Source organism: Lampris incognitus, chromosome 7 (assembly GCF_029633865.1).
Source record: "Lampris incognitus isolate fLamInc1 chromosome 7, fLamInc1.hap2, whole genome shotgun sequence".
Classification (NCBI taxonomy): Eukaryota; Metazoa; Chordata; class Actinopteri; order Lampriformes; family Lampridae; genus Lampris; species Lampris incognitus.
This window is the reverse complement of record NC_079217.1, coordinates 14,402,911-14,417,041: the sequence shown is the minus strand read 5'-3', so window position 1 is coordinate 14,417,041 and position 14,131 is coordinate 14,402,911. Positions and strand designations below refer to the sequence as shown.

At 45.6% G+C, this 14,131-nt stretch overlaps 1 protein-coding gene across 2 annotated transcripts in view; it reads left to right on the top strand.

Annotated features, from left to right (window-relative positions):
* The window catches only part of LOC130115927 (beta-1,3-glucosyltransferase-like), an 87,166-nt gene extending 76,631 nt beyond the window's left edge, over nucleotides 1–10,535 (top strand). Inside the window, exons 12-15 of one of the 2 annotated variants that reach the window (XM_056283807.1) lie at nucleotides 4,824–4,923; nucleotides 5,324–5,443; nucleotides 8,897–9,041; nucleotides 9,950–10,535. In XM_056283807.1, coding sequence (XP_056139782.1) covers nucleotides 4,824–4,923; nucleotides 5,324–5,443; nucleotides 8,897–9,041; nucleotides 9,950–10,117 — 533 coding nt within the window. In that variant the 3' untranslated portion in view covers nucleotides 10,118–10,535. The remainder of the gene's footprint in view (nucleotides 1–4,823; nucleotides 4,924–5,323; nucleotides 5,444–8,896; nucleotides 9,042–9,949) is intronic. The other variant, XM_056283809.1, reaches the window with a different exon arrangement.
* The last annotated feature ends 3,596 nt before the right edge of the window (nucleotides 10,536–14,131 follow it).

The window sequence follows — 14,131 nt, the reverse complement described above, 5'->3', positions numbered from 1 at the left end:
CATATTGTTCTTCTTCTATGGAACTGCTGGGCTGCGTTACAGGAATTTCTGCCTCACAAGTGCAAAAGCGAACAGATTGTTGGGATGAACTACGTCATATTCAAAAAAAGTCGTTCCAAATCAAATCGTACTTTGCTCCGATTCCAAACATATTCTGAATAAACGTAAAATAAATGAAGACACACATTTCTGTACTGTGAGCTTCCCATTTGGAAAACGAGATAAAACAAATCCAGTGGGGTTGTTGAAGTCGTCATGGCTGGCTCAAAAACCATGAAAAATAACAGGAGGCGACACAGAGTTAAAGGAAAATAACCGTCCCTTTACTTGAAGCTAACATAAACTACTAAGATGACAGAAGCGATGAGGTGTGGCAGTCAGTAAGTCGGTGGTGTTGGCGTGTGTGCATGAATGATGGAATAGTGAGTGTGGAGTGCTGTATGGTAAAAGGAAAAACAGACAAGGATGGGGAGTATAGGGAGCAGAGATTCCCGTTTCTCTCTCTCCATCATGTTCCTAATAAACGATTACCCGACCACACCTGCTGGGCATTTGCAGGCCAAAAGACAAGCACACCCCCCCATCCCCCCTTAAAGACGGGGTGCCAATGGGAACCACGACAAAACAGTTTAAACAAATTCTCAAAACAAAATATACAACCTGCAGGCAACACTCCCATCAAACCTCAGTAGCAGGGCCGTGCTTTTACACTGCATAAAGGAGAGGAGAGAGTAACACAACACAGGTTGCGTAACATCACAGTGCGTCCGCTACCACACTGTCTGACCCCTATTCTTTAGAGCATAGCAAGCCACTTTCGCATGCCCCGTTTTGCGACAGTAGTGGCATAACGTTTTCCCATTCACGCAAATATGCCATCTTCACCTTCACCTCAGGTTGGACTGAACCCACAGACAAAAATCCATGCCCAGCAGCACTATTAGAGCCACCGGCCATACTCGCATTTTCCTGATCACTGCAGTGAGTTGAAAACATACCAATTTGCTAACACAGCTGTCTCACCAACTGTTTTCACTTTTTGCTCTGTTGTGTATGCGGCAACACCGTTGGGCACTGCATTTCTGAACCGTTCCAAAACAATGAGAAAACGCAAATCATCAAGTTTCCACATCAGAAGCCGTACCCCAGCGATTAAAACTGTTTAGCAAGGGAGTCCGGGTGGCGTGGTGGTCTGTTCCATTGCCTACCAGCACGGGGATCTCCGGTTCGAATCCCCGCGTTACCTCCAGCTTGGTCGGGCGTCTGTACAGACACAATTGGCCGTGTCCGCGGGTGGGAAGCCGGATGTGGTTGTGTGTCCTGGTCACTGCACTAGCGCCTCCTCTGGTCAGTTGGGGCGCCTGTTTGGGGGGGGGAATAGCGTGATCCTCCCACGTGCTACACCCCCCTGGTGAAACTCCTCACTGTCAGGTGAAAAGAAGCAGCTGGTGACTCCACATGTATCGGAAGAGGCATGTGGTAGTCTGGAGCCCTCCCCGGATCGGCAGGGGGGGTGGAGCAGTAACCGGGACAGCTCGGAAGAGTGGGATAATTGGCCGGGTACAATTGGCGATTAAAAAAAGGGGGGGAGGGGACTATTTAGCAAGTCATGTGAAAACTCAAGCTAGGACTGTTAATCATCTTTCTTACTGTTCTTAAACCCTGACGGTAAGCCTCGGGAACCGTCTCATCGACCTCAAGGACAGCAGCTTTTACTGATGAATAACCCAAACTATCTGTCACAGACCAAGCTGAATATGCTTCCTGCGCCATCCTGGTCAATACGCACAGCAACATTGATTGTGTGATTGGCATCAGGCCAGCCCCGAGGGTCAGCCACTCTTTCAGAGAAACAACTGTCCCAGGGTCCCTCTCATTGAACCTCGGAACCAGCCCCAAATTACCCACCAGACCAAAATGTGAAGAGGAGCGGTCAAATTACCCACCAGACCAAAATGTGAAGAGGAGAGGGAGAAGAATTATCCCCACTTGAACAATGACCAGCATCTAGGCTCAATTTACCTTTTCTGGCCAAATCTAATTTTTCACGCTCCGAATGCATCCTAGCCTGCTCGGTCTCGTACTTCCCAAAGCCAATTCCTTATGTATTTCATGTTTCCCTTTCTCAAGTTCAATGCAATTCTTTAAACTTTCATGCTCTATTTGCAACAATAACACAAGCTTTCTGCTCCTCAAAAGACAGACCCGTACCCTGGATTGATGGCGAAGAGAATCCAGCAGCACCGGCAACAACACTTTCCACTGTACCCACCAACACATTCATCTCATACAAGTTAGCCTTTAAAATAGTCTTAACTGTGTCCCTGAGCCTTTTGTCATGGATTTCAACCTCATAGTGGTCCACAATTTTCAATATCTGCTCTTCTGTGCAGCCATCTAAAAACACGTTTGATGGACTGTCGAAAACAAGATTGTCAACATGAGCCATTTTGCACACCCAGACCAATAAAATGCAGTAGTCATATACTGGCTGTCAAAATGGCAAACAGGAGCGTCCCCTCTACCTTCCATCCATCCATTGTCTTAACCGCTTATTCTGCTGTCAGGGCCGCAGGGATGCTGGAGCCTAATCCAGCAGTCATTGGGCGGCAGGCGGGGAGACACCCTGGACAGGCCGCCAGGCCATCACAGCGCTGACACACACAAAGTACTAATTTAACTCACCCCTGTGGCTACTTGCAGTGAGTACTTATTGCACTAAAGACCAACGGTATTGAGAAGCGACCAGCCACTGGCCACCACCCCACAGCCATGGACATGCTCCTGAGGCAAGGCTCCAACCGCGTTCACCCCAACACTACAAAAACAACAAACCAGCGAAACCCAAAGGAGCAACACTGCTATGCCTAACAGGGGAAAATAGCTTTAGCTCCAAAACGATAACACACTAGCATGTGAACACTTAAACTTTGGTCAAACAGGTCTCCCAATCCACAACTCCAACCACGACCTTCTGAACACAAACGAAGACATCCAGCTCACCCAAGTGTTTTCTTCCACCTCGCTTACACAGAACAGGTCTTATAGGTGACACCCCTACCAACCCCGCCACTGATTGGTCCCTCCACTCAGACGGCCTGGGAAAGCCCTACAATCAACGGCACCTGGATGCATTCCAACACAGAGGACCACCGATTAAATGCACACAAACACAACACCTAGGAATTAGATTCAGAAGAGCCCCCAATTTGTCATGGCTGGCTCAAAAACCATGAAAAATAACAGGAGGTGACAGAAGGATTTAAAGCAAAATAACCATTCCTAAGATGTCAGAAGCTATGAGGTGTGGCAGTCATTGTTGGCATGCATGTATGCAGATAGAATAGTAAGTGGAGTGTTGTATGGTAAAAAGAAAAACAAAGGTGGATGGATGTATTTTGATAAATACCTCCATCCATCCATTAATCAAGCCACTTATCCCAGTCGGGGTTGCGGGATGCTGGAGCTCATCCCAGCAGTCATTGGGCCGCAGGCAGGGAGACACCCTGGACAGGCTGCTGGTGCATCACAGGGCCGACACACACACACACACACACACACATTCACAAATAGGGACAATTTAGTACGGCCGATTCACCTGACCTAAATGTCTTTGGACTGTGGGAGGAAACCGGAGCACCCGGAGGAAACCCACACAGACACGGGGAGAACATGCAAACTCCACACAGAAGACGACCTGGGATGACCCCCCCCCCCCCCCCCCAAGGTTGGACAACCACGGGGTTTGAACCCAGGACCTTCTTGCTGTGAGGCGACCGCGCTAACCACTGTGCCACCATGTCGCCCTGATAAATACATACTACTATTAAATACGAAGATGGGGGATGTATTTTTATAAACACATGCTACTATTAAAAACTATCATTTTCTAGCTTAGTGGATAGTGCAAAGACTTGTTAGAACTAAAATAGACTTCAACAAGCAATGGTCTTTGTTTGAACACCCAATTTGGTATATGGATGTGTCCCCACAGGGAGTGCCAGTAATTGCAGAAGGATGGGAACCATGCTCAGGGGCTCTTTCACTGGCCCGAGAGATGGGCAGTTTCCCTCTATTATGGAAAAGCACACAATGTAACACAGCACAAAGGTGCAGATATTCAATGTGACATAATATGCAATCCAGAGGAATCTGCAGAAAAGAACCAGAACCATAGATATTTAGAAGACCCCGGGAGCGGAGCAGTTGAACTGTCAGCATATATCAGTCAGTACTCCACGCAGACTATACAACGCCAACAATTTAACAATAGTCTCCTTCCTTTTAGTGGCTTTTTTTCTAAAAGAGCCCATCTTTAAGTGCAGTCCAAGTTAATGCCGCTGGCCTATGGCCCTTTCAATGAATTACCCTTTGTTTCCTGTCCTTGCAGCAGTGTCAGAACATCTAAATGACAGCATAGTATAGTCCAAGGGTATCTGATGACATAAATATGGTCATAGGGTAATTTGACAATATGCATAGGAATCATATTTTGTTAGATTATTAAAGACGTGGTGTCCAAATAACTTTCACCGTGACATCATTAATTACTCTAAAGGCAATTAACTATTTTTACCCTTTTTCATCTGGTGTATTGTAAAAATTTTTTGACATAAAAAATGTACCTTCAATTTCTTGAAGGTACATTTCTTGACTGTGTGTGTGTGTGAGACCGAGAATGAAAGAATGAATACCAGCTAATGTCAAACATATTAGTATTTACCAGCAGGGTAATCTATCTCTATAGCGCACAATGTGTCCCCTGGTCAATATGTGGTGAAGTCATCCAAGCCAGTCTAATGATGGCATGTCTCAATTTGCAGGCCACTGTGGGAAGACCTTTGCAATCCTGAAGAGGTTTGTAAGCGATGCTGTTCCAAAGACAAACTGGCTCCTCATTGTGGATGACGACACATTAATCAGGTATATATATATATATATATATATATATATTTTTTTTTTTTTTTTTTTTGAAAGACCAACAGGTAATCACACATTTTCTAATAGTTTGCCAGGCAGTCATGCAAGAGAGAAGTTTTGCATTGGCTGCGGTCATCAAACTATCACAAACTATTTCACCATTCTTTGCAATATCTAAAATACTCAGTGTACACATTTCAGTCTGGATTTACTTTATATCATTCAGATTTCCTCTTCATGCAGGAGAAACTCTTAATTGTGCCAAAGGGAGGGCAGTTAGGTCGACGTCTTGAAGGAGTTGTGTACTGTATGTGTGTGCGTTCACATACACACCTCCGTGTGTGCGCGCACTGGCACCAGTGTGTAATGAGTTTATGATGAGTTTGATCTATGTTTTCTCCAGCCTCCCCAGATTACAAGTCTTGCTGAGCTGTTATGACCCCTCTGAGCCAGTGTGTCTGGGGGAGAGATACGGCTATGGCCTGAGCCAGGGGGGCTACAGTTATATCACAGGCGGTGGCGGGTGAGTTGCATGGCTCAGAAGCTTAGGCAATATTTTGAGGAAAGATATATTTTTAGCAGAATCCCTGCCCCCCCCCTGCACATATACCCTGGGTAATGGGGGAGCAGCACCTTCCTCATGAAACGCCAACCTCAATCTCTGCGTCTCACATTTCTGCAAGCACACAACATGGCAAGCACTGCAAGATTTTTGTATGTGACCTGTATCTGAGACCAACCGGCTTACTCAGTGAAAACTATCCAAACCCTGTGTGTGAAAATGTCAAAGTTAACACATTGTATTACCCTCAAACTACCAGTGAAGCGTGTCTGTGAGAAATTGTTAGTATATGGGGCATGATGTTTGCTACCCCCTGCCTGCTGTCTAAATCTCTACAAAATATCTTGGAAAAAAAATCCATAATTTTCTCTTTACGGTGCCTTAGAATTCACCAAATTTCCCTCAAATTCTCCTTACATACTTGATAATTGTGGGGGGGAAAAAAGATTGTACTGAAAGCACACAGAAAAACCCACCATATACCATGTAGTTACACCGATGAGCCAAAACATTATGACCACTCACAGGTGAACCGAATAACACTGATCATCCCCAAACAAGGGCACATGTCAAGGTCTGGGTAGATTAGATGGTAAGCAAACAATCAGTTCTCCTTATCAGTGTTGGATGCAGGGGGAAAGACGTGAGCAGCTTAGACAAGGGTCCAATTGTTATGACCAGACCACTGGGTCAGAGCATCTCTGAAACGGCGGGGCTTGTGGGGTGCTCCTGGTCAGCAGATTCAAGATTTAATTTATCGTCATTTCATCATGTACCTGCATACATAAATAAAAACAAAATGCCGTTTCTCCCAGCCCACGGCAGTGCAACAGAAAAGATAAAAATACATATGTATATATATCTAAATATTCCCTAACAACGATACCACTAAAACATATAACAGAGAGAACAAAAAAAACCACAAAAAGTTAACGACACAGTCCATTCAAGCAGTGGTGAGGGACAAACCACAAACCGGTGACAGGGTGTTGGGCACCAGAGGTTTATCACTGTACGAGGGCAATGAAAACTCTGCTGACAGAAGGTCTACTGTGGCACAAGCCACAGAAAACTTTTAATGATGGTCACGGGAGGAATGGGTCACAACACACAGTGCATCACACCCTGCCGCTTATGGGGCTACGTAGCCGCAGACCAGTCACAGAGTGCCCATGATGATCCCTGTCCACTGTCAGAAGTGCCTACGATGGGCATGCAAGCGTTGGAACTGGACCTTGGAGCAGTGGAAGAAGGTCGCCTGGTCCAGTGAGTCCCGTTTTCTTTTAGATCGTGTAGATGGCTGTGTACGTATGTGGCATTTACCTGGGGAAGTGATGGCACCAGGATGCACTGTGGGTAGACAACAAGCCGGTGGGGGGAGTGTGATGCTGTAGGCAATGTTCTGCTGGGAAACTCTGGTCTGGCCGTTCATGTGGACGTCAATTTGACACATGCCACCTACCTAAACATAATTGTAGACCAGGTACACCCCTTCATGGCAATGGTATTCCCTGATGGCAGTGGCCTCTTTCAGCAGGATAATACACCCTGCCACACGGCACACATTGTTCGGGAATGGTTTGAGGAACATGATGAAGTGTTCAAGGGGTTGCCCTGGTCTCCAAATTCTCCAGATCTCAATCCAACTGAGGATCTGTGGGACGTGCTGGACCGACAAGTCCGATTCATGGCGGTTCCACCTCACTACTTACAGGACTTGAAGGTAATCTGTTGCTAATGTTTTGGTGCCAGATACCACTGGACACCTTCAGGGGTCTTGTAGAGTCCATGGCTCGGTGGGTCGGCGCTGTTTTGGTGGTACACGGAGGACCAACAGCATATTAGGCAGGTGGTCACAATGTCTTGGCTCATCAGCATATGTTATTGGGCGTCACTTTTTCAATCATTACTTTCAACTTACCCTCAGTTATGTCATTTTTAATGCAAAGTTGACATGTCTGTTTTCGACCTACAGATGCGCAAAATATATCAAATCGAGCAGTTTGGTCCCACTCGGGTTGCTACGACAAATACATCTCAAACAATGTAAATGTTGCATTAAAAATGACACAATCAATCCAATGATACTTAATGACAATAGTCATAAGCATTCATGACGACTCTGTGTTCATGACAGGTGTTATGTCATGTCATGGTTGTGACAGTGTCATGTCAGTCTTATTTATGCACACCCCTTCAGATAAATTGTGACCTAAAATAGCATCGCTGTTGTCATTCTACACACCAGCCAGTAACACTGGTTGAGGTGTCGGATGTGTTTTTACTTAAAGCTTCCAAGATTATTATTATTATCATTACCTCATATCTGATTTCGATTTCCATTTAACACTGTGTTGTAGAGATTCCCACAAAAGTTTGTGTTTGTAAGAATACGTAGTATTTTTTTTTTTTTTTGAGAAATTTTGTAATTTTTAAGTCACACCATCCTTTACTTGCGGCCGTACGCTATCAGAATTTGATGAATGGGAGCAGGAATGAGAGAAGATATTTGATCTTCTATCACCGAACTGAAGCGAGGCAGCAGCATATCGATGTCAATATTTTTCTTAAAAAAAAGAAAAGAAAATGCCTGGCCATTATCGGCTGTTCTTCAAATCAAGCTCCCTCCCCTTGCAAAACCCCACACGGTGTTTCCGTTTGGTTCGGGGTAGACACGCCAAACCGCGGACGGTCGCGGTGCTCTAAATGCCATTTTGTGCGACCTTTAAAAACAACAAATGAGCAGATTGCAACACAACTCCAACACACATGCAGAAAAAACCACTACTGCAAGAACTGAAGCATAACACATAAAATACTGCCAGTACTGAAGATGCCATCTTTAAAATGAAGTCTACATTTACACATTGTCAACCCTCTTTAGTAGACCGCCCAGATGAGCCGGGACAGACTGTAGTGTTGAATGTCAGCTGTCCTGGCTGGGGGAGGAAGGATGTGTGTAGGTTATTGTCGAGCTGTGTTTGAACTGCATGAGCAGTTCTATTTAGGGGCACTGCCTCGATGTTTTATTGCACTAACAAAAGGCAGTTTCCTGAAACTATTGTGAGGGGCAATTAGCTGCTTCCTGGCAGAGCCTGAGCCTGGTCTCTCATAAAACTTTTGCAACCCTTCTCGGTGAGATGCCGCGTCGTCAGTCTGTTGCAGCTCAGATCCAATAACTTCAAATTATTCAAGTAAGACAATACTCCGCTCAGCTAGCAAGCCGTGGTTGGCTCCCCGCCTCTTCCCTTGTTTTCCTGTGTAGCGCTGAAATCGTTAAAATAAGCACAACACATCCTCCCACAACCCACGTTGGTACCTCAGGTGTCATCGCACGGCACAGCTCAGTGGTCGTACGGTCTTGACTGGTTTGGTCAGTGCTGTTCATCTGTGACGCGACATGCTTGTGTGCAGCATGGTGTTCAGCAGAGAGGCGGTGGTTCAACTCCTGAAGAGCGGCTGTAAGTGCTACAGCAACGACGCGCCGGACGACATGGTGTTGGGGATGTGCCTCAACGCTTTAGGACTCCGTGTCACACACAGCCCCCTCTTTCACCAGGTACTCCCACCGCTCAGCTATACGCTGTCGGTCCCTGTCCATCTCTTTTTAAATGTCTGTCCATGTTCTGGATAAATTGTCAAAGGAAAAGCAAATAGGGCGTCCGGGTGGCGTGGCGGTCTGTTCTGTTGCCTACCAACACGGGGATCGCCGGTTCGAATCCCCGTTTTACCTCCAGCTTGGTCGGGCGTCCCTACAGACACAATTGGCCATGTCTGCGGGTGGGAAGCCAGATGTGGATATGTATCCTGGTCGCTGCACTAGCGCCTCCTCTAGTTGGTTGGGGCACCTGTTCAGGCAGGCGGGAGGGGGATTTGGGGGGGGGGCGGTGATCCTCCCACGCGCTACATCCTCCTGGCGAAACTCCTCACTGTCAGGTGAAAAGAAGTGGCTGGCGACTCCACATGTATCGGAGGATGCATGTGGTAGGCTGGAGCCCTCCCCGGATCGGCAGAGGGGGTGGAGCAGCAACCAGGATGGCTCGGAAGAGTGGGGTAATTGGCCTGATACAGTTGGGGAGAAAAGGGGAGAAAAAATAAAGAAAAGCAAATATCAGGTTGAAATAATTACTGTGTACTCAAGGTCCAGCGTTTTTGGTTTTTCAAAGCCATCCAGCATGCCGAATTTCGCCACAAGAGGACACTGTTACATAACCTCACATGAACAGGAACAACTTTTGGATCCGTGGAAACATACAATCCGGGTGAAAATCAGTTTAAAATCTGGGTATTTTTCGGTGAAAATCGGTAACAACCAAAAACGCTGAGCCTTGTGTATACGACATAGCCACCATCCCTTCTTAGTCAAACTTCTCACTTTTTGAAATTCCTCCACTGTGCAAGTTCGCCTTGATAGTCTCTTGTGACGGTTTAAAAATATCGTGTGTTGTGTTTCCCCTCGCGTTTCAGGCACGACCAGATGACTATGCCCGAGACCTCTTAGCTCACCAGGTGCCCATCTCTTTTCATAAACACTGGAACATTGACCCCGTCGCTGTCTTTAACAAATGGTTGAAGGATGACCTGAAGACGAGCGCTTCAGATGGACTTAATAAAAGTGGCAAGACAGAACTTTAATCATTTAAGCACAAAATGTCCTGTTTTTATGTTTGTGTATGTGAGTGTGTGTCCATGTGTGGGTGCGTGCATGTGTGTTGGGTTGTTTTTTTTTAAGTTTTTATTTTGGCATCAGTAGCAGCTAGTGTTCTTCATTGGTGTAAATGTTTTTGTATTGTGAATCCTTGAGAATTATTGAGGGACCATGCAAGCCTGTGTGCATTTTTATGACTTATTTTTGTACTTTCATGACTGTGAGGTTGTTTCATTGAGTTGCACATTGAGGGAAATATAAATATAATGTCTATAATTATATCAGGGATGATCTTATCCCTGCTGTGTTGAAAGTAGGAGCTACTTTGTCTGAGGGATCTGCCTTTCAACTATACTGCTTATGATGTACTATAATGTGTTCTATTTTGACATAAAACTATCAGTACTTGAAAAATATGTTGTCTTTTAATTTTTATTCCTTGTTATTCGTGCCGGTAATGGTCCATAAAATGTTCAGCGGTTTGATGACGATAAAAGGAGGCCGAGACCAGGAGAGTTATTGGTGATGAGTTTGTGATGTAAACACATTCGCCAACAAAACCATTGTGTTAACTGGTTGTACTATTTGACGACATGTATCATCTAGGTTTGTACAGCTCATCATTGACCTACTTAGTTATTGCTACAGGATTACTTCTACTGGATAAGTACTTTCCTCCAGTTGCTATTACTTTGAAATAAAATCCCGTGTCTTCTGGGCTGACTGGTAGAGAATATTGCAGGAAGAAAGAAAAAACGTCCACCTTGGGCCGACCTTTACAGCAATGCTCCAGTGCAAGTATGAGAACCATCTTTTGGTACTTTTTTGTGGAAGTGTTTAGTTCACTTAGGTCTTATCCCATAATTCACTGTTTTTTGGGGATTTTTTTTTTTTTTTTTGCCTGCCTCCTTCTTATAGTGTTTTAATACAAAATGCATTTGTCAACACAATGCTTTTCTATTTCGCTATCAGATTCACCGAATCTGTTGGGGTGTCCGGGTAGCGTAGCGGTCTATTCCGTTGCCTACCAACACGGCGATCACCGGTTCGAATCCCCGTGTTACCTTCGGCTTGGTCGGGCATCCCTACAGACACAGTTGGCCGTGTCTGCGGGTGGGAAGCCGTATGTGGGTATGTGTCCTGGTACCTTGTCGGGGTGCCTGTTCAGGGGGGAGGGGGGAACTGGGGGAATAGCGTGGTCCTCCCATGTGCTACGTCCTCCTGGCGAAACTCCTCACTGTCAGGGGAAAAGAAGTGGCTGGTGACTCCACATGTATCGGAGGAGGCACGTGGTAGTCTGCAGCCCTCCCCGGATCGGCACGGGGTGGAGCAGTGACTAGGACGGCCCGGAGAGCGGGGTAATTGGCCGGATACAATTGGGGAGAAAAAAAGGGGGGGAAATCCCCCCAAAAAAGACAATCTTTCTTTTTCCCCACCTTTTTCTCCCCAGTTGTTCCTGGCCAATCACCCCGCTCTCCGAGCCGTCCTAGTCACTGCCCCACCCCCTGTGCTGATCCGGGGAGGGCTGCAGACTACCACGTGCCTCCTCCGATACATGTGGCATCGCCAGCCGCTTCTTTTCACCTGACAGTGAGGAGTTTCACCAGGGGATGTAGTGCGTGGGAGGATCACGCTATTCCCCCCAAGTCCCCCTCCCCCCTGAACAAGTGCCCCGAGCGACCAGGACAAATACCCACATCTGCTTCCCACTCACAGACACGGCCAATTTTGTTTGTAGGGATGCCCAACCAAGCCGGAGGCAACACAGGGATTCAAACCGGGATCCCCGTGTTGGTAGGCAACAAAATATACCGCTACGCTACCCAGACGCCCCTGAATCTATTTTTGCTTTCCAAAAACTGTAGTCCATTTGTATTTAGGACTAATTAAGACTTTAAAACTTCAATTAGTCAATTCACTGGCATGTTGTCCTGCCACCACATCAGTACAAAAAGCTTATATAGTGTCCAAGTATGTTGAGCATTATTTGAAAATAAATATAGCTGTAAGGTAATTCCAGAAGTATGATAATTAGGTTTGGGTCATGTTTAGTCATTTTCCAGTCGTGATAGTTTGAAATGGCCGCTGTCACACAGAGATCAGGTTTTATGAATCCTTTGTTTCTACATTAACACTTCTCCTATCTTCAAGTCCACAAGCCTCACACAGGTGACACCGTACCATAAGATATATGACCTCTCCTAGCAGAATAATCTGGATCAGCAGCTTCCATCATAGAGGTGAAATGAAAAAAGAAAGAGTCTGCCAAAGAGAATATCACACTGCGGGGACTGCCTGCAAAGTCATGATGGTTTCGGGAAGGAAAATGGATGTACCCTGACACAAATGCGTACCAAGATTCCCGCTATACCTCCCTGCAAACTCGGCTTTCTGTGCCACTTCAGGTATATTTCTTTTCTTGTTTGTGTTGTGAAATCATGTAAACCCGTTAAGCAGTTAAGCAGCCCGAGGGGAAACCCCATTGGTGGTGAAATGTTATATGTGGTGATTGGGGTGTATTTCATGGGTCAGCTTAAAAGTGATGAGTTATTTAAAGGGTTGCAGTAGGAGGCAGAGCCTTTGCCAGTATTCTGAGTTAGTCGTTACGAGACTGAAGATCTGCTCTGGCACTGAAGCAAAACCCCTTTCCAGTTTTGCCAGTATTTTACACTACGACAGATGAAGGTTGTATAAAGTAGGCAATGAGGGTGTTGAGTCTGGTTGATGTTTTTATATACTGGACATGCAGTTATTTATTGTTTCATTATTACGGATGCTCTTGTTATAGATATAAGTAAATCACTAATAATAATTCATGATAATAATAATAAGGATAAGTTGCTGAGAATAATTTTTTGAGATGTAAACCTCACTTGTGTGCGAAATGTTTCAAAGCGCCGTGTGCTCAGTCTCGGGAAGTAATGATTCAAGCTCAGACGGTCGATTCATTATCCGGCCACCTTTGTGGGGGCCTCGGTGGCTCCGCTGCAGTGATCAGCAGAGTTTCCAATATGAAGCGGGTGAAAAGTAGGGACGGCAGTGTCATCTCCTGTCTGTGTCACAGGAGAAACAACGTGGACTCCGTTTTCCCACTTTTTACCAATCTGCTCTCCTGCTGCCCTCCTGGGGGGATGGCGGCAGCTGGAAAAAAGAAAAAAATTATATGAGAATTTAGCCAGAAAGTCTCAGGTGACAACATTAAATGAGCTTGTGACTCCAGTTCCTCAATGTACCTTGATATACATGTGTGCACTATGAATATTACTATCATAGCAATTTCCATATTTTTATCTTTAAGTTACCAAAGAAATAAAGCACATTTTGCCATTTTGATGTGTCACTGAGGTGACGTATAACGGATATCTTAGATTACTTGATCGATAACTGTGTCCAGAGAAGTATCAGTGTATTTAAACTGAGCACATAAATTTATCGCATGAATGTAGCAAAAAATTTGAGAGATATCAACTTGCATTATTTGTAAATAAGCACTTTTTTGTGTTTCAATGTTGTACTAATTTTAACAAGGTGATCAGTCATGAAAACGAAAAGCACAATTTGTAAAAAGTACTCGTTTCAATAACCAGATTTGTGTCTTCCACGTCATACCAGCACTTAATCAGGATGATGAAGAGGCTTTCATGACACGAGACATCGGTATGAGAGGGGAGAAGAGTCTCTTTGGGTTTAGCCATTCATCACTTCAGTCCGTTGCCTACCAACATGGGAATCGCCGGTTTGAATCCCCGTGTTAGCGCCGGCTTGGTTGGGGGTCCCTACAGTCACAATTGGCCGTGTCTGTGGGTGGGAAGCTGGATGTGGGTATGTGTCCTGGTCGCTGCACTAACGCCTCCTCTGGTTGGTCGGGGCGCCTGTTCGGAGGGGAGAGGGAACTTGGGGTAATAGTGTGATCCTCCCACATGCTACGTCCCCCTGGCGAAACTCCTCACTGTCAGGTGAAAAGAAGCGGCCGGCGACTCCACATGTATTGGAGGAGGTAT